This window comes from Populus trichocarpa, chromosome 1 (genome assembly GCF_000002775.5).
Source record: "Populus trichocarpa isolate Nisqually-1 chromosome 1, P.trichocarpa_v4.1, whole genome shotgun sequence".
NCBI classification, from domain to species: Eukaryota; Viridiplantae; Streptophyta; class Magnoliopsida; order Malpighiales; family Salicaceae; genus Populus; species Populus trichocarpa.
In genome coordinates, this window is record NC_037285.2 from 38,720,825 (window position 1) to 38,742,820 (window position 21,996).

Consider the following 21,996-nt stretch of genomic DNA (forward strand, 5'->3'; position numbering starts at 1 on the left):
GAATATATAAAAATATGATTTGGATCACATCAACTTTCGTATTTTTCTTTTTTCTTTACTCATCTCTTTTTTCTCCTTTTTTTCTTTTATCCCCCGTTCCTTCCTTCATATCATTTCACCCACTAAATGTTTTTTTTTTTGTTTTGTTTTCTCTTTCCATGTTCAAAAATCAAGGGATCTAAAATGCGTTATTATAACAGTAATTAATGGTGTTATTTTCATTTCATAAATGGAATTTTGTACTCCATAACATAAATTAATGACCAAAATTAATTATGAAACTGTTGATGGAGCTGTATAGTTTTTCCGTCTTAAACCTGTTATGATTAGGCACCAAGAAGCTGCTTCAAGTAAATAGGATGCATTCAAGTAAAATCCCAGCTATACATTGAAACTCGGCCACGGAATTCAATTAAGCTTGGCCTTGAAAGAGTTCAGTTATTCAACATTAACACTGCATAATCATGTGTTATCAGTAACAAAGCTTCTATGCAGAAACTGAGGCTTTTACGTAAAAGGCTTTGCAAACGTTTCGAATTCCAAAATTGAGAGAGAGAGAGAGTAATCAAGCTTGGTAAACAACATTAAATAACACCTCTTCATCAGCATCTACTCCAGAAAAAATGGAAACGAGAAGAAGGCCTCAAGAGAGCTCGGTAATTACACGTTCACACTTGGCTTCCAAGATCTTCACAGCTTCAGTAAAGAGAACTTCAGGAGGTAATGCTCCAGTTGATTCAATAGTAACTAGTGGGAAAGAGCAAGCAAAATTAGTACAGATCTTCTCAAAATTAATAAATTTCAAATTCAAGCAATTTTATCCACCTACAATGAAGGTTAAAAATAAATACTGATAAACAAGAGGGACAATTTCATCTGCCTTGTACAAGAAATTGACAACAGAAACTCTACTCAAAATTGGTCACAGACGAACTTATGTATCATGAACCACGGTAACAGAACTCCAGTAAATGGATAGTAGGAAATAGCATGCACAACTTTTTCTCCTGAGCTGCTTAGACAGCATAACGCTCAAGCAGCCTTTCAGGCTCTTGGTTGCAGAATTATTTATAGGCTTAGCACTGGAAGTTCAAAATATTTTATTTAGCTAAAGTGATCAATTCAAAACATATTCGCTACTATAGATTGCAATATATAAAAAACCTCTCTATCCAGGGGACTATATCAAAAACCAGTGAGTTGAAAACGGTTTGGCAACATATAAAATTTGGTCTATTAAATTCAAAACCATGACCATCTCATGACATTATGGATCTTTCCAAATCTGGAAGCCAGGATCTTCAGGACAATTATTGTAAAATTGACCAGTTTCCTTCTTTGGAGTTCTAATTCAGTTAAAAGAAAGTTCTCTGAATATCACAAGTACAGGATCTTCAATAAAACTATGATAGAGCTAATATATTTAGTCCGTTGTCCTGCAAGGACAAGAGCTGGAGACTTAAGCTTGTTTCCAATTGAGCTTGAACTTTAACGAGAAATATTTGATCTGCAATCTGAACTCAAGTAATAGAATATTGATTTTCCACCAGAAGGTGATGTATGTCGTTATACCTTCAAGCAACAATTAATCCACCGAGGCAAAGCTCCTGAGGTTCTCTAACTATTCTTGTAGAAAAAATATTTTGCAGTAAATTTAATTGGTATCAACCCAATCAGAATAGTTTACTTTGTTTTGATATTGCTTATAATTTCCCTCACTACATTCTTCAAACAATCACAAGAAACTTATATTCACAGTTTAATGGTAATTAGATTGCTAAAAGCATGTACACCTCATCACTTACATATGAAATGATCCTTAACACGGTGCAGTGCCACACGTTTCTCCCACTCTTCATCCCCTCTTATGCATTCCCTACACAAAGTGCAGGCTCGTGAATCAGCTACAATTGCCTTCTTCTTAGCTGTCAAACAACCAAATCATTCATCAGGGATACTCAAGAAAGCAAAAACAGAGATGGAAGCGTTATTTTATATTCTAAGAAAATTAATGGAAACTATGCAGCACAGAAAGTTGTCCAGAAAGAAAGGATAAAGAAGACAAAATCACTTTACCATTGCCAGTGTCTTCAATATCAAATACACCACTTGGACACTTCCTTATAAGTTCTTCAGCATCCTCACCTTTAATGTTTTCCAGTAATACAACCTACAAGGAAGGAAGAAGTGTTCAAAATGTTACAATAATATGCAAGGGGAAAGGGGGGAGGAGGTTGCATTGATAAAAACAATCAGAGAACAAGATATCTTCACACCTCAGGAAACATCCGATACCAAGCAGTCCCCACAGGAGACCATTTTGCATGTGTTTTTCCCATTCCTTTAACAGCATGAGCTTCTAGTTCAATTTCCTGTAAAATGATCAGACATTTCAGTATTTGCACCTGCAATCCAGTAACAGGCAAGAACGACCTTTGATAGAAAAAGAAACAATATGCAAAAACTTCCAGAAACTCAAATATGTTGTGCTCACCAGCATATGTGGATTCCAATGGAAAAGGAAAGAAAGAGGGAAGTGCATCAATAGTCATGTGAAAAGCTTTATATTACATAAATCAATTGGTCTTTGTCAGCAAAACATCAAATCCGAAAATATTTAACCTAGGTTGGTAGCTTGAAAATGTTTCTATCAACAGAATGCACCAGCAATTAAAATTTTAAAGTTATCTTGGATTTGTAGGAAATCAAAGAATGAACCACAAATGGCTGAAGAAGACCAAACCCAAAAGACCACAAGCATCCAAGAAACCAGTCTCATTTTAAAGCATGCTCCTATTGGGATCCTTAGTATCGTAGATAAGTCGCTAACAAACCCCTCCCACTTTCAAACTATATTTGGATTAGAATGCTACTACTTTCTGTTTATTCAATCGCTTTAGAAGTCTGGATATGCTTACTGGAAATGTAATCTAGAAAGGAAGCACCCACTGATCATATGCTTGGTCTAATAGGATTGTTGAAATGCAGTTCTTGGTTTTAAAAATCTTTTGTGCTATGCCTTTGGAAGTTCAATAGCCAAATAGAAGTAGGGTGGGGAGAGGAAAACAGTAGAAAACAAAAATCACAGCAGAATAATGGCTAAAAGTAGAAGAAAATTGAAGCTAGAACAAGATAATAGGGTTTAGGGTTCTTGAGAAACCTCTAGAATCCGAATAGATTGATAAAATAGCAAAACAAAATGTCCACAAAAATAATCCTAACATCCTATTTGCGCTAGTTAAAACCCTAATACTAATGATTGCAGGAAAAGTAACCTCTTACTATATGTCACATACTAATCACATAACAGCTAAAACTCTAACTAACACAAGAAATCCTAAATTAAATAAGAAAACCAAAACTGATAAGAAAATTATTAAAAAGTTCCTGCATCACAAATACCACAGTTACCAAGCTCAATATCATACTTTATTCCACAAACCACAATAGCATGTATCCAATCCGTCAATCACACATCACTTTGTTCTTTCAGCACAATCTGCCAGAATTTATACCCTTTGGGCTTTCAGCATTGAAGTTTAGACAACTTCCTTTCCAAATATGTTACATGAAGATGTAAAAGATAAATTAACACCACCCAACCAATCATGAAAAAACCTTACTTGTCCAGGGCCCAGTTTGGCAAGTATAATATCTTCTACCGTGGAAATTGGATTGCCTGCAAATTCTGGCAGGGAGTCTTGGCCGCAACTAAATGAAGTATAGGTACTTGGTTTGGAATCAGGTTTTTCAGATTCTTTAGCAAACTCACTTCCATTTGGTAACCACTTCAATTCTTGAGAATACACTGCATTATAATGACCATAATGGTACCAACTATTATACAAAGTAATCACTGGCTTTATATCATCAAGTTAAGCTACCAACTATTGGAAAGAGGACAACTAATTATTAATCAATTCACTACAAAATATTGTAAGAAAATCACTGGCTTTAATTGAAATAAACAAAGTACCACTTACCTGAACAGCGAGGCTGGCCCCGATTGCAGCGAGCATGGAGTTTGAGGACAATAGTGTTCTTTTCATTTGGTGTATCATTTGCTTCAGGTGAGAAGAAAAGGAGAAAAAAGAAGGAGAGTCCGTTAAGTTCCTAAACAATGCAGAGGTTAATTGTTTCCCTCTTTTGTATAAAAAAAATTTATCATGTAAATGAAATACGAGTCAAACCTGAAAGATATTCAAACAGCCTAGGGTCAACCTTGATGGGAATGAGACCCAATCTGTGGGCAAGCACTTCATCTTGGATCACAGATGTATTATTTGCAATGAAGACTTTTTCAATAGCCATTGTGGGAACCTACATAAAGAGAATAAAACCAAAATCCATCATTTCCATCAATCGACAAGCTTTACACACAAGAGATAATGAACAAGACATGAATTTACAAACTATCAATATCGTAAATCAAAATTCAGACAAGATAGATGGGGAGAGAGAGAGAGAGTTAACTCCATTCCTTCAGTTAGGAAATTCAAATTTCTCAGCAGGGAAACAACTAGTGAAACCAAAAATAGAATACAATGAAAAAGGTGAAAACTATTTTCCACAATCCACTACTACTCATGATATAACTTTATCCATTGACATGAATGTAAGGAGAGCTTCTCATGATATAAGGAACTGTGCTGTTTTAAACATTACTAAATGTTCCATTTTGTTCGTGGATGGCTTTAATATCCTTATAAGTCAAGCACATTTCCAGGAACCATCTAATCTAAGAGTCTGTCTAAAGTTATAATTTTTTAGGGGTACCAAGTACTGCAAGCAAGCACCTATCAACAACAAATCTGAGGATAACTTTATCCATTGACATGAATGTAATGAGAGCTTCTCGTGATAGAACTGTGCTGTTTTAAAATTACTAAATGTTCCATTTTGTCCGTGGATGGCTTTAATATGCTTATAAGTCAAGCACATTTCCAGGAACCATCTAATCTAAGAGTCTGTCCAAAGTTATAATTTTTTAGGGGTACTAAACACTGCAAGCAAGCACCTATCAACAACAAATATGAGCAAATGCAGATTAGAAGAAATTTGCAATTTTCGTCACACCAACATGTTCAGACAAGAGTTTAAGAAACTTTGACAGCTGATCATCCCCCAATGTGCAAAAACAGAAAAGGATAAATGATCTATAAAAGAGGATATCAATTATTACAAAAGAACAGCAGAATAACTAACTAAAAATCAAGCTTTCATCACTGTTTATCTACAAGAATATAATCCCCAGAACTAGGCATAGCGTACACACCTCAGATATGAGAATCCTCCGAAAAGCGTTGGCAACTGCTGCATCAATACCAATCATATCAAACTCCATTTTATCCTTATCCAGTGCAATTACCTTAATTCTGAAGTTTTCACGGAAAGAATCTAATCGTAAACTATTATCTACTCCCATTGACGCATAGGAACCAGAATATTGCAAAGTTTCAGTCTGCAGAAACCAAAATCCTAAAAAATATAAGCACTTAAAGAGACAAATAAAACCGAAGAACTCAATTAAAATAAACTTAACCATTCCAATTTTCCCTCTTTTCCTTTCCAAATCAAGTGAGATAACAAGATAAACGCACTGCAAATAGTGCTATGTTCATTAAAAGCAATAACCATCAATTTCCCATCTCCAAACATAGCAGCAACAAAGTCCAGCAACTGGGCTGTAGTTAAAAACTTCATAAACTTCAAGATACAAACATGTGAGCTAAATTAAGCTATAACAAACTGTATTAAGCTCAAACTAACTCCTATCCTATAACGATGATTATTTCTACCAAAGCTTGAGTCTTTAGAAGAAAGGATAAAAAGGGTGAGTTAGAAATACATTAGTAGGAGCATCAGGTTTGCAATAAACACGAGTTCCTTGTTTTCGGATATGTGGTGGCAGTTGACCCCTTTCCACATCTTTCAAATTCCAATATGAAAATCCCTCCTCCTTTTGTTGTTGTTCTTCTTCTTCTTCGCTGCTCATTCTTTCATCACTGCTGCTTTCTTGTTCACTCATTCTTTTATTTTATTTTATTTTATTTCCCTTTCTCTTTTTGACGACTTACTGGTTAGTTTCTCTCCTTTTGGGAGGAAGAGGAGAGACAGACTGTGGATCTTTTTTAGGGTTCTAACAGCCACAAGGGTTTATACTTTATAAGGGGTTTGTGACGCACACAGTACACACACGGTCCCAATTCTTAAAATTATAAATCCTTCTTGGTAATTTTATATAATTACGTATAATACCATATTCCGTTATTCCATTACAATTATACCCCGATCCTAAATACTACTATTTTCTTTCTAGCTTTAGCTCTTCAGTTGAGACATGACCATGATTTTGAAACTTGACTACAATAAAAAATGAATACATAAAGGATTAGTCACATATATTTTACTTCCGGTATAGTTTTAAAACTAATTTGTATGCTTGTATTATGTCTTGGAGGATATTTTTTTTAATATAATAAAAAATATTCAAGTCTCAATAAATTCTTTGATAATATTATTAAAAAAAAATATGATGTTTTTAAAAAACATTTCAAGATAAATTTTCTTATTTATTTTAGTGAATATAAAGTTTTTAACTGAAATTATTATTTCTATTAAAAAACATCTTTTGATTATTAAAACAAGTTAAAAAATCAAAATAATATGTTCATATTTTATGAGTGATTAAAAACTAAAAAATAATAATTGTGATAAATCATGATCAAAATATAATTAAAAATTTTAAAAACAAAAAAAAAATTTGAATTGAATTTTCATGAACAAAATTTATTATTGGTATTATTATTTTTATATCAAATACATAATAATTAAAAAAATATTAAAATCTTAATAACAAATTATAATATTATTTAAAAATCAAATCAAAATTTAAAAAATAGGTGAATCTAGTAAATGTTTTTTGAATATAAAAAAAAGGAAAAAGGAAAACGACTATAAAGGTAGCATGCCACCCTTTTTTATTTTTTGACCAATCAATCCAATTTTAAACCAATTTTTCATATGCAAATACCTAAGAAACACACATCAAACCTCAATCAACCCATTTGTACCTTTTTAGTAACAAAAAATCAAATTGAGACAAAAACTCTTTTTAAGTTTGATTAATTTTTTCCGACAAAATGAGGATCAAAAACCACCATCAAATACTTCTCATTGAATAGAATATTTTAACACCAAACTTGACCATTTTAGTTGTCATAATCACAACAACTAAATACTTTTTTTTTTTTACTGTCATTTTATGGTAAGTCACCCTCTCTCATTCAGGAACTGAAAAAAAACAAAAATAAACTTAGTATCAAAATTAAAAATATAAAAAATTAGGATTAGGCATATATTATCTTTGTGTCTTATATTTCAGTTTTTTATCTTTTAATTTTATAGATATGCCATAATTTCAAGACTAGTCCCATCCAATTAGGTTAGAGTGTGATTAATTAAATTTAAAAAAAATCAAGAGCTTCATTCTTTATATAAATAGTGAAATTTCATATCAAACCTATATATTTTAATTGTTCAAGTAATAAATATTTTAACTCTATTTGTTGTGTTGATTTTTTTCTTCTTATTCGGTAATCAAGTTAGTTGATTCTTAAGTTTTTTCTTTAATAAAAGGACTTGAAGCATTGTCCAAAAACAAAATCAACTTAATAAATCACCATACATTGCTAATAAGTTTATTCTAGTTGTTCATACTTGTTTATTAATAATAACAAAACATTAAAGAATGTGGTTAAATAGCTGTACTCACACCTATAAAATACTATTAACTGGAATAGTATTTTGTATGTAGGTGCAGCTTTTTGGATTTTTTTATTATTTAGTTTTTCTTTACTTAACATAATACTAAATGGTGTAGCTAAATCAGTGTAGTTAAATCAGTGTAGTCACGCCTACAAAAACTATTTATTCATCGGAATAGTTTTTAGTGTGTTTTTGTTTTTGCTTTTTTTAGTAGTTTTTTTTTCTTAATTTTACCCTTCACCAACCTATTTTTTTTTTTAATTTTATCTTTCAATATTAGATTATTTTGAAAATTGTGCTTTGTAATTTTTTTATTTTCCTTTTGTATTGTAGTCACACCTAGAAAACACTATTAATTGGAATAATTTTTTTTTTTGTGTGTTTTTTTTCTTTAGTTTTTTTATTAACAAAACACTAAAGGATATGACTAAATCATTGTAGCCACACATATAAGACATTATTCATTTGAACAATTTTTTTTTCTTATTTAACCCGTCACCAACCTAGTTTTTTTTAGGTTTTTTTTTTCAATTTTATCCTTCATTATTATGTCGTATTGGGAATTGTTATTCATATTTTTTTTATTTTCTTTTTGTTAGATTATATATCGGTTTCATAGATTTAGTTCTTTTTTTCAATTTCAATTTCAATCTTAAACATCAGATCTATTGGAAGTGAGGTTTGTTTTTTATGAATTTATCTTGATTTCATAAGATAACTCGTGGATTTAACAAATTAATTTAGGTTGACTGAGGTCATTTTTTGGGCCACCTTTTCTAATTAACCTTTTTTTTATTTCATCTTTTGATATTGGGTTGATTGAAAATTAGAATTTATAATTTGTTTTTCTATCAATGGGTTATCCCGATATCATGACCCGAGTCGCAGGTTTAACAGGTTGACCCGGGTTGACTTTGTTTATTTTTTTAATTGAATATTTTTTTTAATTGGGCTTTATATTTTTTTTATTTACTTTATATGGTGTTTGTTATCTTGATCTCATAACCCAAGTCATGAATTTGGCAAGTTAACTGGATTGACTCGGTTTATATTTTTTGGTCTTTCTTTAAGTCAATTTTGTTTTTTAATTTCACCCTTCTACAAATCAATTTTATTTTTATATTTAGTTTTTTATTTTAATTTCATCCTTCAATATTAGGTTGTTTAAGAAATGAGCTTTGTAATTTTCTTTTAATTTGTTTTCTGCGGAGTTATCCTAGTCTCATGGATTTAGTTTTTTTTCTCGATTTCAACCTTCAACATTGAATTTGTTGGAAATGGAGTTTTGTGATTTTTTTATTTGTTTTTTTATGAAATTGTCTTAGAATCACAACCTAGGTCGTGAGTTTAACAAGTTAGCTCGGGTTGACTTGTGTTTTTTTTCTTTTCTTAATTAATTTTTTTTTCATCCTTCAACACTGATTAGTTGAAAATTGCGCCTTGTAATTGTTTTTTATTTTTTTCTATGGGTTTATCCTGATCTCATGACTCGGGTTCCTAGTTTGACAAGTTAACCTAAATAGTTATTTTTTGTTCCTTTTTAATTTAATATTTTTTTTTCAATGTCATCTTTTAACATTAGGTTAATTAGGAATTGATTTTCATCATTTTATTTTTATTTTTTTATGTAAAGTTATCTCTCATGATCAGGGTAAAACTTTTGACAGGTTAACCAAGATCTATTCAATATATTGTCATTTCAATATATTTTTAAAAAAACATGTCATCCAAATATGTCATCATATTAGTATTTTTTTTAAAATATATCGTCCATATGCAATATATTTTGAGTTCATAATTAAAAAAATATTATAAAACACGGTAGCAACACTTAAATATATTTTGTTACGTTAAAAATTTTTTATATAACTTGTAGCATAGCGTAAACCAATAATATAGTAGGCTACTAAAACATGTTAAATTTTAATACACACACATATATTCTAAAACAAGAAATTCCACCACCTATTTTATTTTGCTAATTAAGAAGTGATATTTCATTAAATTTAATAGATTATTACATTTGTTCAATCTTAATTATCTACAAATTTTATCAAATCTCATAGATTAAAATCTATAAAAAATTACCCTGTAAGTTTGAATAATAACACCTTTTATTTTTATTTTTAAGTTAAAGCATATTAATATTAATATGTATTTTAAAATTTACAAATATATTTAATATCTTAATCCCACTATTTATATCCATTTTTCCCTTTTAGATCCTTGAAGTTTTTGTTATTTTTACTTTGGTCATTAAACTTTATTTTTTTCTATTACAATCCTTTCAAGTTATGTTTTCATGTTTTATGCATTGGATTTTGTTTCACATTGCATGCTTTCACATCATATATACCATGTGACATAGATTATTCTTACATTGCATTAAAAATTCATGTTACCAAATGTAATTATGGGGTTAAGTTAAAAAAAAATAAAAAAAGGGACCATATATATAGAAAAATACTTCCAAATTATGTTGTCGTGTTTTATATGTTGGGTTTTATTTATCATTTTATACTTCCTCATATGCAATATGACAAAAATTATTCCTATATTACATTAAAGATTCATATTCCTCAACATTTGAAAATATAAAATTAGGCATTCTACACTCTGGTCCCTATAGTTTTTTACATTTTTATTTAAGTCATTAAACTTCATTTGTTTTTTTTATCTCATTACCTGAATGTTGAGAAATGAGAAAAAAAGTCACTATTAAATAAAGAGGAAAGAGAAAGTTTACGAGTAACCAATTTCCATGCACCAATAATTTTGATTTTGGTGTCTATGAATTTGTTCTTAAGAGAGATTTAATGGAGGTGATTTATACATTTAATGACGCCAAAAAAAGTACATCAAAGTTTGAAATATTTGTATGATTTAACTTTGAGTGTTTATACCAATTAATTTTATTTTTTTCAAAAAATAAGTTTTAGAGATCCGTAAGATCTTTTTATATATATGTTTTTAGGTGAAAATATGTTGAAATTATGGTTTTTAAGGTTCAAAAACCTCCATACAAGAACAATTTTATCTCTTCAAATTAGCCAACAAAAATAATACACAATTAACCAAATCACAAGTAAATTGAGATAGATAGATAGATAGATAGAGATAGATAGAGAGAGAGAGAGAGAGGTAAACACATCGATTTTTATAGTAATTCAAACAATTTCCTACTCCACTCTTTAATCTTCGTTCAAGTATTCACTATTACACTTGACCTTCTAACAAATAAGACCTTTCTGATTACATAATATTTTTTCAGGTTCAAGATTAAACCCAATTATTTTACGGACTTACAATCAAACCTTTCATAAAATTCTTTTTATGGATTCAATATTAAACCCAATCCTTTTAGGGGTTTAGTCACAGGTTCAAGACTAAACCCAATTCTTTTACAAGCTTATGATCAAACCCTGTACAACAATTTTTTATGGGTTCAAGATTAAACTGAATCATTTTGTGTGTTGAGGATCAAACCTATCTCAATAATTTTTTTCAAATAAAAGATTAAAATCTCTCCTTGGCCCATAACTAAATAATGATTCAAATATCATTTACACTTTCACAAATAGTTTATCTCTCACAAGAGAATAATTACCCATTACACAAAAGAATATTATAAATATTAAGCTTAAGTTTTTATAAAAATGTAATCTAACTCAAAAAAGTGAAATAAGAATTTTCATGCAATTAAAATTCAAAGTTTTTTAAAAAGAATAAGAGAATAATCAAAACCTTTTGGAATGAGAAATTTCAAAGCATCAAATAGAATTGTAAGCTTGTTAATTGTTATAGAGTGTACGAGAGGGTTTTATTATAAAATCAAAAGAGTATTTATAAGGGAAAATTTACCCATTTAGTCGTTACTCACACAAGTAAAATGATACATAAAAAAATTGTTTATTTTTTTGTGTTCTTTCAATATTGAAAACATTTAGCCTTTATATGTATAGAGAAACAGAGTTGTTACAAGAACAAGAGAGATAAGGTGATTAGACAATTTGAAATTGGTGTGTTAAATACATTTCTTTTAAAATTACAAGTTTGTCATCTTATAAAAATAATATGATGATTACAAGACGATCTTGCATTTTACTAAAATATATGATTTCCAATAATTTTTGTGACAATACCAAGACATATGATAAAAATATATTCAAGACATATGAATTTATTTTGACAATGAAAGCATATTTTGACGATGAATTTTGACAATAAAAATACTTTTAAATGAAATTTATTTTTATGATGTTAACTTAAATTCCATAAAGACTTTATTATATTAAATGATTTTAGGTATCTTCAAGTCCATATAGCATATAAAGAGTCCAAATAGATTCAATTTGATGTATAGAAATTCCTGCAATATTAAAAACTTTGACAAGCATTTTAAATCCATTAATTGTTGTTAACATCAAAATCAATAAGCCATAAGTGATTATAGACCTATGGGCTAACACAACGATGACTAGAAACTATTTGGAACAAGTAACGTATCATTTACTATGACAGACAATGCATCGTCTGATATCAAAAAATTTCAGGCCTACGATCCAAAGCCCAGGCAAACATAGACATGATTCTCTAGGCCCTCTTTCAATAAAATCATATTTCAATAAATAATTATAAATATTATTTTTAAAAATACTATATTATGCCATGCTTTTTAAATAAGATTTTGGCTTTTATAATAACATATATATATATATATATATATATATATATATATATATGAAACTAGTATGTATAAGTTTTCAAAATAACTAAAGATGAATATTCAATGAAAATAAAATACAAGCTCTTTATTTTTTATTTCTTTATATTATATTATTTAATTAATTATTTTTTATATTTTTTAATATAGTTACATAAAAATAATCAAAAAATTATTTTTTTTCTTTTTTTTATAGTAAAGAAATATGTTTTTTCATACTGAATTTAAATTATTTGATTTTATGCATATATTTATTTTAATTGTTTTAAGTTTTTGTTCAAATAACCATATTGTTAATAAAACAAATTCTCTTGAGCCTTAAGCTTCAAGTGATGTTAGTAAAGAGTTTTTATTGAAAACCAATAAAGGTACATCTAACACATAATTCAACTATTGTATTATCATAAACTCTTAAAAAAATTTAAATATTTTTAATAATGATTGGTACAACATAGATACAAATTCATTGTATTTTTTATAGTTTTACTACTCAAGAAAAAAAAAACTCAATATACACTTCAAATTAAAGCTCACAATACAAATTCTTATTTGTTTTAAATGAAAATAATAAAAAATAAATATATTTTTAAGAAATCTTGATTTAAAGTTTATTTGTTTATTTATTTTTCTATCTCTTCAAAAGCTTCATCAATCATGTATTTTTTATATGTACACTTGACATAAAAGGCCCATTTTACTTTATAAGTTTACATGCCACATATAATATAATTAGTAAATAAAGAGTTTCATGAGTCAAAAGAAAACTTTTATCATAACACTATTATGATGGCTATCATTTTACATAGATATGTGTTATACACTAAATTGATCAAAGTGTTACCAAGTTTGGATCATAAAAAATATGTCAATCATAATTCATTGCAGACCAGACTCGATAAAGTTTAAACTTTATTGTGAGTTATGAAAAAAAATATATAAAAAGTCTACAAGGAGCAACATCCTTAAAATAATAAATATAATAGGATGAGTGAGTAATTACTAGAAATTATCTTGAGTTGCTTGAATAGGGTGAATGAGTAATTATTGACAAGATACATCATCAATACATAACAACTCAAGAAAGCAACAACAAAAATTGATTTGTAATTCAACCAAGTTCACAGGATTATCAAAACTTGTTTATCAAGTAAGCATGTAATTGTGAGCTAATAACAGTAGGCTTGTAACAACAAGCTTGTTATTTTCATTGTAATTCAGTATACTTGTAATTTTCATTACAAAAAAAATCAAAAATACAAAAACATGTTTTCACAGATCAAGAACAACTCCATAATTAATTCAAAGCCCTCTTAGTTGAGGCATGCACAAAAGAACTTGAAATAATTGGCAACCTCAATGAGAGTGTCATATTTGTTCTTTGAAACTATGACACCACAAAGATTAAAATTACAAGAAAATTTAGAAGAAAGAGAAAAAAATAGTGGATGTTCCTGTTAAAAAAGAAAATAGAGAATTAATCCTAACAGAAGTAGCAGTAGAAAATGAAGAAAAAAAAATACAGATTTATAAGTAAAGAAGAGAGATATACATTTTTTAAACGAAAGGTGGAAGAAGCCAATAAAATACTTTAAGAGAGATATATGTTTTTTTAAGAAATTAAGGGTAAGATTTGTAATATCTTAACAAGGCCTTTACTAAACAAAGAGCCTAGAATAAAGAGAAAAGTCTCTCCCACGAATAGATTAATAAAAGAATGAAACTCTAAAGCATTCCAAACTACTATTCAGGCGTTAAAGTTTTTACATTGCTCATTTATTTTTAATTTGGGAAACAATTCAGTCATTAATAAATTGTTTGAGATGGAAATAAGTGTTATACACTAAAATCAACCAAAACGTTACTAGGTCTGGACCAACAAGAACATGTTAAATTTTATAAAGTCCAAACTTGAACGTGAATGGTGAAAAAAAGATACAAAGAATCCATATGGTTCAAGATCCTTAAAATAATAAATGAAATAGGGTGTATCAGTAGTTACCAGAAGTTACTTTAAATAAAATGATACTGAAAGTTATCTTGAACTTTTTTATTTAAAGAATAATGCAAGGAATATCATCAATACACACAACTCAACAAAATAACATCAAGAATTGCTTTGCAATTCAACCAAGTTCGCAGAATATTCAAAACGTGTATATCAAGTAGGCCTACGAGACTTGTAATTGTTGGTCGATAACAGTAGGCTTGTGATAATAGACTTGTAATTATAAACTTGCAATTTTTATTATAACCCGATTCTCTTATGTCAAGTTTAATCTGAAGCCCTCTTAGTTGAGGAATGCACAAAACAATTTGGATATTGATAGATATGCATCCAACATTACATATTCTGAACTCATGGTTTAGGACCTAATAACAATCATAAACTTTCTGTATCGAAAGGTAATTCAGCGTTTCTGGGTAACATGTCCGTATTTTGGGTTGTTCTGTCACAATACCATTTTCCTTGTTAAAAACTGTGGACAGACAACGTCCACAGGGCACAGATCTACCACTACTATTCCTGGAAAAAGGGAAATAAGATACAGCAGGAACATGCTCGAATAACTTGTTTATGATTGTTTGCAAAATCTCGACTGAAATGCTTTGGACTTATTAATAGCCCATTGATTGTGTTTATAGTAATAACAGCAACAGTTGAACCAGTTATGTAACCAACAAAATTTTCTGGACTTGCAGTCCACGAAGGGCAACCCAACTTAACTAAAAAGTATACAAATAACTAAAGCCAGACATTATGCTCCAGATAACTTGAACTTGATCAGCAGGCAATTATGACTTCACCATGTCGTACAAGGCTGGAATTGTAGACGTCAGTCCTCACTTCCTACTGTTCTTTGCAGCATTCCGATTAGCCTCTCTATAAGCTGCTCTTTTCTCCTCCCTGCAGTATGCTAAAGATATTAGTTTCTAATTACAGAACAAATGTTCCTAGTTAAAAAAATCATAATGACTCATCCACATTATTCTATTTCAGAGTTGAATACATTGAACCTTCATTCAGTAAAGCTGACCACATTTCTGACAGATATATTTACCTGGATTTTGAAATTTCCTCTCTAGATGGAATTTTTCGTTTCATTCCCCGTTTAGCACTGGATGGATTCTCTGGAGTCCCATCATTAGGAAAACCATTTGTTAAGCTTTTACCCTTTTCTGTGGAAGTACTCTTTTCCCTATCACTCTCATTCAGTCCATAGGCTTGCTCCACAGATTCTGACGGTTCGGTCCCGGCAGAGGGTATTGAGTTACTCAGTTTCTTCAACTGCAAAAAGCAGAGTGGCAATGTGAGTTTTCTAAAACTATAGTAGCACCTATTATCACAAGATTGTAGGTAGGGTGGAGGATCCATAAACCAGATAACCTATAACAAATAAAAACATTGTGCCTGAGACTATTTGATCTATAATTCAAAATATGAACAAAAACAAGCACACCCCCCACCATATCAATCAATGGTGAACCTGCAACAGGTCTGGGCAGAGGCAGCATTTCCAATCAACAGAATCTATTTTAGGACAGTTAGAGAATACACCATAACAATATAATGTGAAAAAAATTCCCCCATGAAATCAAAATAAGTATTTCTCAATTAAGCATTCTATTACTCAATATAATAGCCACATCATCAATTCACCGATTAATCTTTTTATTTGAAAAAAAAAAAATCAGTTGCCTAAGAAGTTTACTATAAGTAGAATAAATATAATCATGGTTGAGGAATACCAGGGGTGCGCATCATCATGCTCCCACCCTGTCCCAATATCCTATTGAGGAATTAATTTCATTTGGAAAAAATATGTAAAGAATCTTTACAGACCCGATAAAAATCTTGAACAAGACACTAGTGGCCTGGTTCATTACAGGTATATGTACTCAATATTAAAGAGCTTGTTCCTTGGTGTTCTGCATCATTAGAAATCCAACCTAAACAGCTATTGACGCCTTGATCGCATGCCCTCCATGGAATGCAGTAAAATAAAGATGATATCTGGAAAGTGCAACCTAGATGTTTCAGCCTTAGATTTTTAGGTGACTTCTAGGAAAGAAGAGGTTCGATCCTCTTGAGAAAATTAGCTGCCTAGAAGCTAGAACAGCTAGTATATCAACATATCAGACAAATACTTTAGTGGATGTACCAAGTATATAAGCTTGTGAGATACATGAATGAAGGAAAAACATTTAAGTTGCCATAGAGAGGAAAATATGTCCAACTGCTTTTGCAAGAAAAAGAAAGAGTTCAAGAAAATAAACAGTCAGGAAACGCTTATGTGCATTTTCAAAATCATACGTCGCTATTTCCCAGTTCAAGATATACCTTTGCAACAAAAAATCCATCCATGTTGTGAACATGAGGGTAGAAACGTCTTGTCTTTTCCAAGGATGGGTGAAAACGGTGCTGCCTAAAGCGGACAAACCTATGAAGATGAGAAGCAATGTTGTTACCCAAGAGAGAAAAGTTCATGAGTGATAGAACATGTGTGAAAACAACAGCATTACCCTGGACGCCCAAAGTCAAGTCCACACGGCACGAGTTTAACATTTCTCTTCTTGAGTGCATAGTCAACAGCTGCCTCGTTCTGCAAGAGAAAATGAAGAGTGGCAAAAAGTAAGCATGGCAAACAGTAAAAGTAACATGGATTAACACTGTTTAAGCTCATGAACAAACCTCAGCAACCATTATGGAACATGTGGAGTAAACAATGTATCCACCAGATTTTGAATTTGCATCAACCATGTCAATCGCAGCAAGTAGCAATTGCTAAAGAAAAAGGATGGAAATGTTTCAGAAAATGAATTTGATTGAAGAACAAATAACAGCATAAGAATGACACTTTTATGTGAACCAGTTTACAAAATATTGCAAGCTTCAATGCTGTAGTTGATAACTTTTGGAGAAAAAAAGAGTGTTAACTCGTCTTTCAACCCCAACCATTTGATGTTGCATAATCCCATTTCTAATTGTAGAAATGAGGGGATAGGATGAGAGCACAACCACCTCTATTTCCCTGTAACCTTATTGGTTAAAACTTTGAAGACCCAGTTATTCCTAAATACACCATAAAGGCCGAACTGAACATACCTTCTGTAAATGGGCACATTGCTCTATGTCTTCAGAGGTTTTAGAAATTTTAACAGACTCGTCTTTAGATATAACCTACAGAAAATAAGTATAACCATGCAGTTTCATTTGTAAAGCAAACAAAGAAAAGAAGCCAATATTTGGGTGAATTCTGCAAGTTGCTTACCCCAGTCCCACTGCAAGGGGCATCTAACAACACTCTGTCTACAGTGTTGAGACCTAAAGTCTTGGGAAGCTGTGATTGAAAAAGGCAAAAGAAAAGAAAGGCATAAAACATGTAACAAAACCAAAAAAAAATTAGAAGTTTGATTCTATTTATTAAAATAAAATATATGTTTAGCATTTCGCATGTCCATTGCCATATGAAACGTAGCATCAATTTACAAGGCAACTCCCTTCAACCAGAATTACAGATGGAAAAACCAGCCAGCTAACAACAAGAAAAAAGGTCCAATTGTTAGGAACTCCAACAAGACACTAACCTCCCTTCCATCATAGTTACAAACTATGGTGTTTGTCACCCCCATGCGATGCAAATTTGCAGTGAGAGACCTAAGTCTTTGGGCCTTTATCTCATTTGCATAAATTATTCCTGGTGACATTTAAAAATGGAGACAATTCAAATCATAGAAGAGCAACATGGTACATTATGCAGTAATGTTGTCTGATAATAACATTCTGCAATCATTTTATTTGAACAATGTTTAAGAGAAAAAAAAGGATTAAACCAACACATGAAAGGCCTAGTCCATAGCATAAAAATTTTGCAGGCTTAACAGATGATAGCTTAAATAGAAACATAGAATTTCTATTGACATGGAAACCAAGCAAACAACTACCCTTCGCATCTCTATGATGCAAATTATGAAAAGAACGCAATAAAATTACATCAAAACTCAAAAGTTTACTTCATTGAGTACAATAGTTGCGGAGTGAATCATGTAGTTGCAGGACTCTTCAAAACTCAAATTTTTTTTCCTTTGGAATGTTGGATAAAAACAAAAGAAGAAAAAGAATCAAACAAAATTTCCACTTACCACTATTTTTCATCAAGGCAGCGATGTATGTTGTTTTACCACCTGGCGCAGCCCTGTGACATGCATAAATAGTTTATCAAACAAAAATAACTTATCCTAATCTTACCACCAGGTTACATTGGAGCATGGATATACTGTTACCAAGTGAAAAGCACAATAATATTTCTATTATTTTTGTTCTGGATTCTTTTACTTTTTGGGGGTGGGAGGGGGCCATTTATGAACTATATTTCTTTGTTGATAATGGCCCGATTGAGAAAACTCGCTGTCTAATAATTAAGCAAACTGACAAGTCTCAGTAATGTCATTGTGATAAGATGACCACTAAGTTACAATAACACTATAAGAAAGTTATATGATGATAATTTCAGGATCAATATCAGCTCATCATTAATATGCGTTACAAATGAAATATTCTTAAACCATAAACTCGCAGAAGATCAAAGCATCACACAGTGACAAGAAAGCTAGCACATAATTATTTTATACATAGGAAAAGAACCAGCAGTACTTACGCCATATCAACAATCCGTTCCTTTTCTTGAGGTGCAAGGGCCATCACAGGCATGAACGAGCTTGCACTTTGGAGCTGAACAAAGTGCTGAAGACTAAATACACCATAGAAATTTTACATAGTCGTAGAACATGATGAACTAGGAAAAAGCTTACCATATAGTGACCAGCCATATATTCAGGAGTGGCACCAATTGGTACTTGTGAATCATACACAACTAGTCCAACCTACAAGAAAATTTCAGAGTTCTTTGGATATTTGCATTAACAGAGAATACATGATGAAATAGACAGAGAAAACAGTGATACCTTAGACCACTTGCTTAAAGGATCAAGGTTTACTCCTCTGTTTAAAAGCACATTGGCTAAATCCCGTCTTCGTGTCTAAGCACACAAGCCAAAATAATGAGCGAAAAATTAGAGAACACAGCATAAAATCAAAGAGTCTTAATTAATTTTACCTTTAAGGTGTTGGTTCGTAGACATGTGGGTCTTGGCTTTTCAAAAGCTTCAATAAGCTCCATAAGTTCATTAACAGGAAACATCTGTAAGTTAAAATGCATGTTATTTATAACACAACCCACAGTATTTCAATTAAAACAAAAAATTTAACACAGAAGATAGCTGTAGTGGATGATATAACAAATTAAAGACTGATGAATCACCTCCACTAGAGCTCCAATCAGGAATTCATTATAGCCATAGTATTTACATAAATCAATCTTAAGCTGGTGAACGTAATCCTTCCTTGAAGAACCCTCTTGCTTCAAGTCTTTTAAATTCGAAAGCACTCGAACAACTAAACAAACTCAAAACTTCAAAATTAATTACACAAAAGTGAACCAAATTAACTCTTAAAAAAGTTAAACCTCGAAGAAAATACTATACTACTCACTCTCATTAATCCTCCTTTGGAGACTTTGAATATCAGGGGGGCGGAGGGCTTCCTCTTCAAGTTCCTACATTATAAAGCAAATCTTTTTTAAAAAAAGAAAAGACTTAAAAGAAAAGTTGCAAAAACAGAAACACGTTCAAATTTTTTTTATAATAGAGAAAAATAAAGCGCAAACAAAGACTGCACACCTTCTGAGTAGGTAATCTAAACTCATCAGATTCTTCAGCAATATTTAGCTTCATTTCCTCCTCAGCTTCTTTCTGTTCCCTTGCCCTTTGCTCATCGATAGCTCTTGACTTCTTCTCAATATCCTCTTCATCAGAATCTTCATCAGAATCGGAATCGGAATCGGAACCTGAACCTTTCTCTACAAAAGCACAAACAAACCAATACCATATATCAGTGAAGAACTAAACCATAACATAAAACAACAAAAACACAAAAACCCACCTTCATCATCACTTCCTCCTTGTAAAAAATCATCAGCAAGGGGGTCATCATCACCATCAGAAAGAACATCAGACCCAGAAGCAGATTCTTCTTGCTCGTCATCTTCACTAAACTCTAACTGATGTTCTAATTCTTCATCTGGGTTATCCGTATCAGAATCACCCAACACGTCATCCTTCTTTGGGCGGCGTTTTTCAGTAAGAAGATCGTTCTTTTGCTTCTTTTTGGGTGGTGGTCTTTGTGTTTCTGAGCCCTTTTTCTTGTTAATCTTAGCAGCAGGTGCCATTAAAGCTGAGAAAGCAAAGGAAACAAAAGATTTTTTTTTTATCTGGACACTTGCAGAAAAACAACTGAAACAGATTCTACCAAAAAGAAGACTGAAAGAAATCGACTTACTGAGTACGTTAGATAGAGAAGCTAAAAGGGATTTGCTCGTCTCTTTCTTCTTCTTCTTCTTCTTGAGTCGGCTGGCTAGGGTTTAGGGTTTATTAGAGAGAAAGAAATACGGTACGCCGGGGCCCAGCAGTGCTGGGTTTTTATTTTTCTTCCCTCGTCTTAACTTAGAGTAAATTGTGAATTAGTCCCTATAATTTTGTAATATGAATTACACAGTCCCTATGGTCTTCAGAATAATTAATTATTCCCTTTTATCCATTTTGTGTTCTCTTTTCATTATTTTTGTTTGTTTCGAAAAATAGAAAAATAAAAAGATAAGTAAGTAATTTGCAGGGATTTATGAGTAAAAAAAGATATTATTTTAATTAAAATAATTCTAAATGAAACTTAATCAACAGAGATTAAAAAATTGATTAATTAGTTCTTAAAACTAAAAGAGCTATTTGTAAAATTAAAAGGACTGATTTATAATTTACTCTACACTTTATTATTACATCAATAAAGATTTGTGGGCTTCATGTTTATTATTTGGGCTTAGGTTTTCTTCAGTGTTGACAAAGGCCTCAACTTTTTATAGTTGAGCCTAGGCCCAGCCCAAAATCATATCATGTAAGAACTTTTTTATATTTGAAAAAAAAAATCATATTTGAACACAAAGTCTGAGCCTTTTTTAAATCTTTTCCCTCCATGTGCCTTTATATATTCATATTTTCATTTAAAAAAAATATTTTGAAATCCAAAACTAATTTGCAATAAAATATTTTAAAAAACACGAAAATACCTAGAAAAAACCCATAAAAGATAAAAAAAAAACTAGAAAAATCTCATTTTTTCTAATAATACTAATATGTCATATATAAAAAATGACAAAAATTATTTCCATAAATTCTTGTAAATAGAAATATTTATATAAAAAAATAAATTTTCAGAACATGGAATTTTTAGATTTTTTCATTAATTACAAATGTATTTTTTTTTTATTTGTTGCTATCAAATTTGTATTTTCCTGGTTAAGTGATTTTTGTGTGCTTTTGAAAATTTGGGGTATTTTTGTTCAAAAATAGAAAAAAGGTATAGAAGACAAAATACAAGGACATACGAGAAAAGAGTT

General features: G+C 30.7%; 2 protein-coding genes across 2 annotated transcripts; both read right to left on the minus strand.

Moving 5' to 3' along the window:
* Nucleotides 1–345: 345 nt before the first annotated feature.
* On the minus strand, nucleotides 346–6,143 carry LOC7485118 (uncharacterized). Its single transcript, XM_002300349.4, has 9 exons — nucleotides 5,849–6,143; nucleotides 5,276–5,461; nucleotides 4,191–4,320; nucleotides 3,984–4,064; nucleotides 3,624–3,808; nucleotides 2,277–2,372; nucleotides 2,077–2,170; nucleotides 1,806–1,925; nucleotides 346–747 (listed from the first exon to the last, which is right to left on the minus strand). Exons 1-9 carry the CDS (start codon nucleotides 6,026–6,028, stop codon nucleotides 644–646), a joined length of 1,176 nt encoding a protein of 391 aa, XP_002300385.2. The 5' UTR covers nucleotides 6,029–6,143; the 3' UTR covers nucleotides 346–643.
* An 8,904-nt stretch (nucleotides 6,144–15,047) lies between these two features.
* LOC7485119 (26S rRNA (cytosine-C(5))-methyltransferase NOP2B) lies at nucleotides 15,048–21,046 on the minus strand. The gene is made up of 18 exons (XM_002300350.4): nucleotides 20,886–21,046; nucleotides 20,490–20,780; nucleotides 20,228–20,406; nucleotides 20,040–20,103; nucleotides 19,810–19,943; nucleotides 19,606–19,689; nucleotides 19,454–19,528; nucleotides 19,301–19,372; nucleotides 19,147–19,220; nucleotides 18,632–18,684; nucleotides 18,077–18,186; nucleotides 17,761–17,829; nucleotides 17,595–17,669; nucleotides 17,181–17,273; nucleotides 17,012–17,091; nucleotides 16,830–16,929; nucleotides 15,550–15,776; nucleotides 15,048–15,395 (listed from the first exon to the last, which is right to left on the minus strand). Exons 2-18 carry the CDS (start codon nucleotides 20,773–20,775, stop codon nucleotides 15,332–15,334), a joined length of 1,839 nt encoding a protein of 612 aa, XP_002300386.2. The 5' UTR covers nucleotides 20,776–20,780; nucleotides 20,886–21,046; the 3' UTR covers nucleotides 15,048–15,331.
* Between the last annotated feature and the right edge of the window lie 950 nt (nucleotides 21,047–21,996).

Coding starts and splice junctions, on each gene's coding strand:
- LOC7485118 (XM_002300349.4), bottom strand. CDS start 6,028: ATGAGTGAACAAGAAAGCAGCAGTGATGAAAGAATGAGCAGCGAAGAA. Junction 4,321..5,275: donor GGAGGATTCTCATATCTGAG/GTGTGTACGCTA, acceptor CTCTTTATGTAG/GTTCCCACAATGGCTATTGA. Junction 3,809..3,983: donor GGGCCAGCCTCGCTGTTCAG/GTAAGTGGTACT, acceptor ATTATAATGCAG/TGTATTCTCAAGAATTGAAG.
- LOC7485119 (XM_002300350.4), bottom strand. CDS start 20,775: ATGGCACCTGCTGCTAAGATTAACAAGAAAAAGGGCTCAGAAACACAA. Junction 20,407..20,489: donor AGGAGGAAGTGATGATGAAG/GTGGGTTTTTGT, acceptor GTGCTTTTGTAG/AGAAAGGTTCAGGTTCCGAT. Junction 17,830..18,076: donor GTAACTATGATGGAAGGGAG/GTTAGTGTCTTG, acceptor TTTCAATCACAG/CTTCCCAAGACTTTAGGTCT.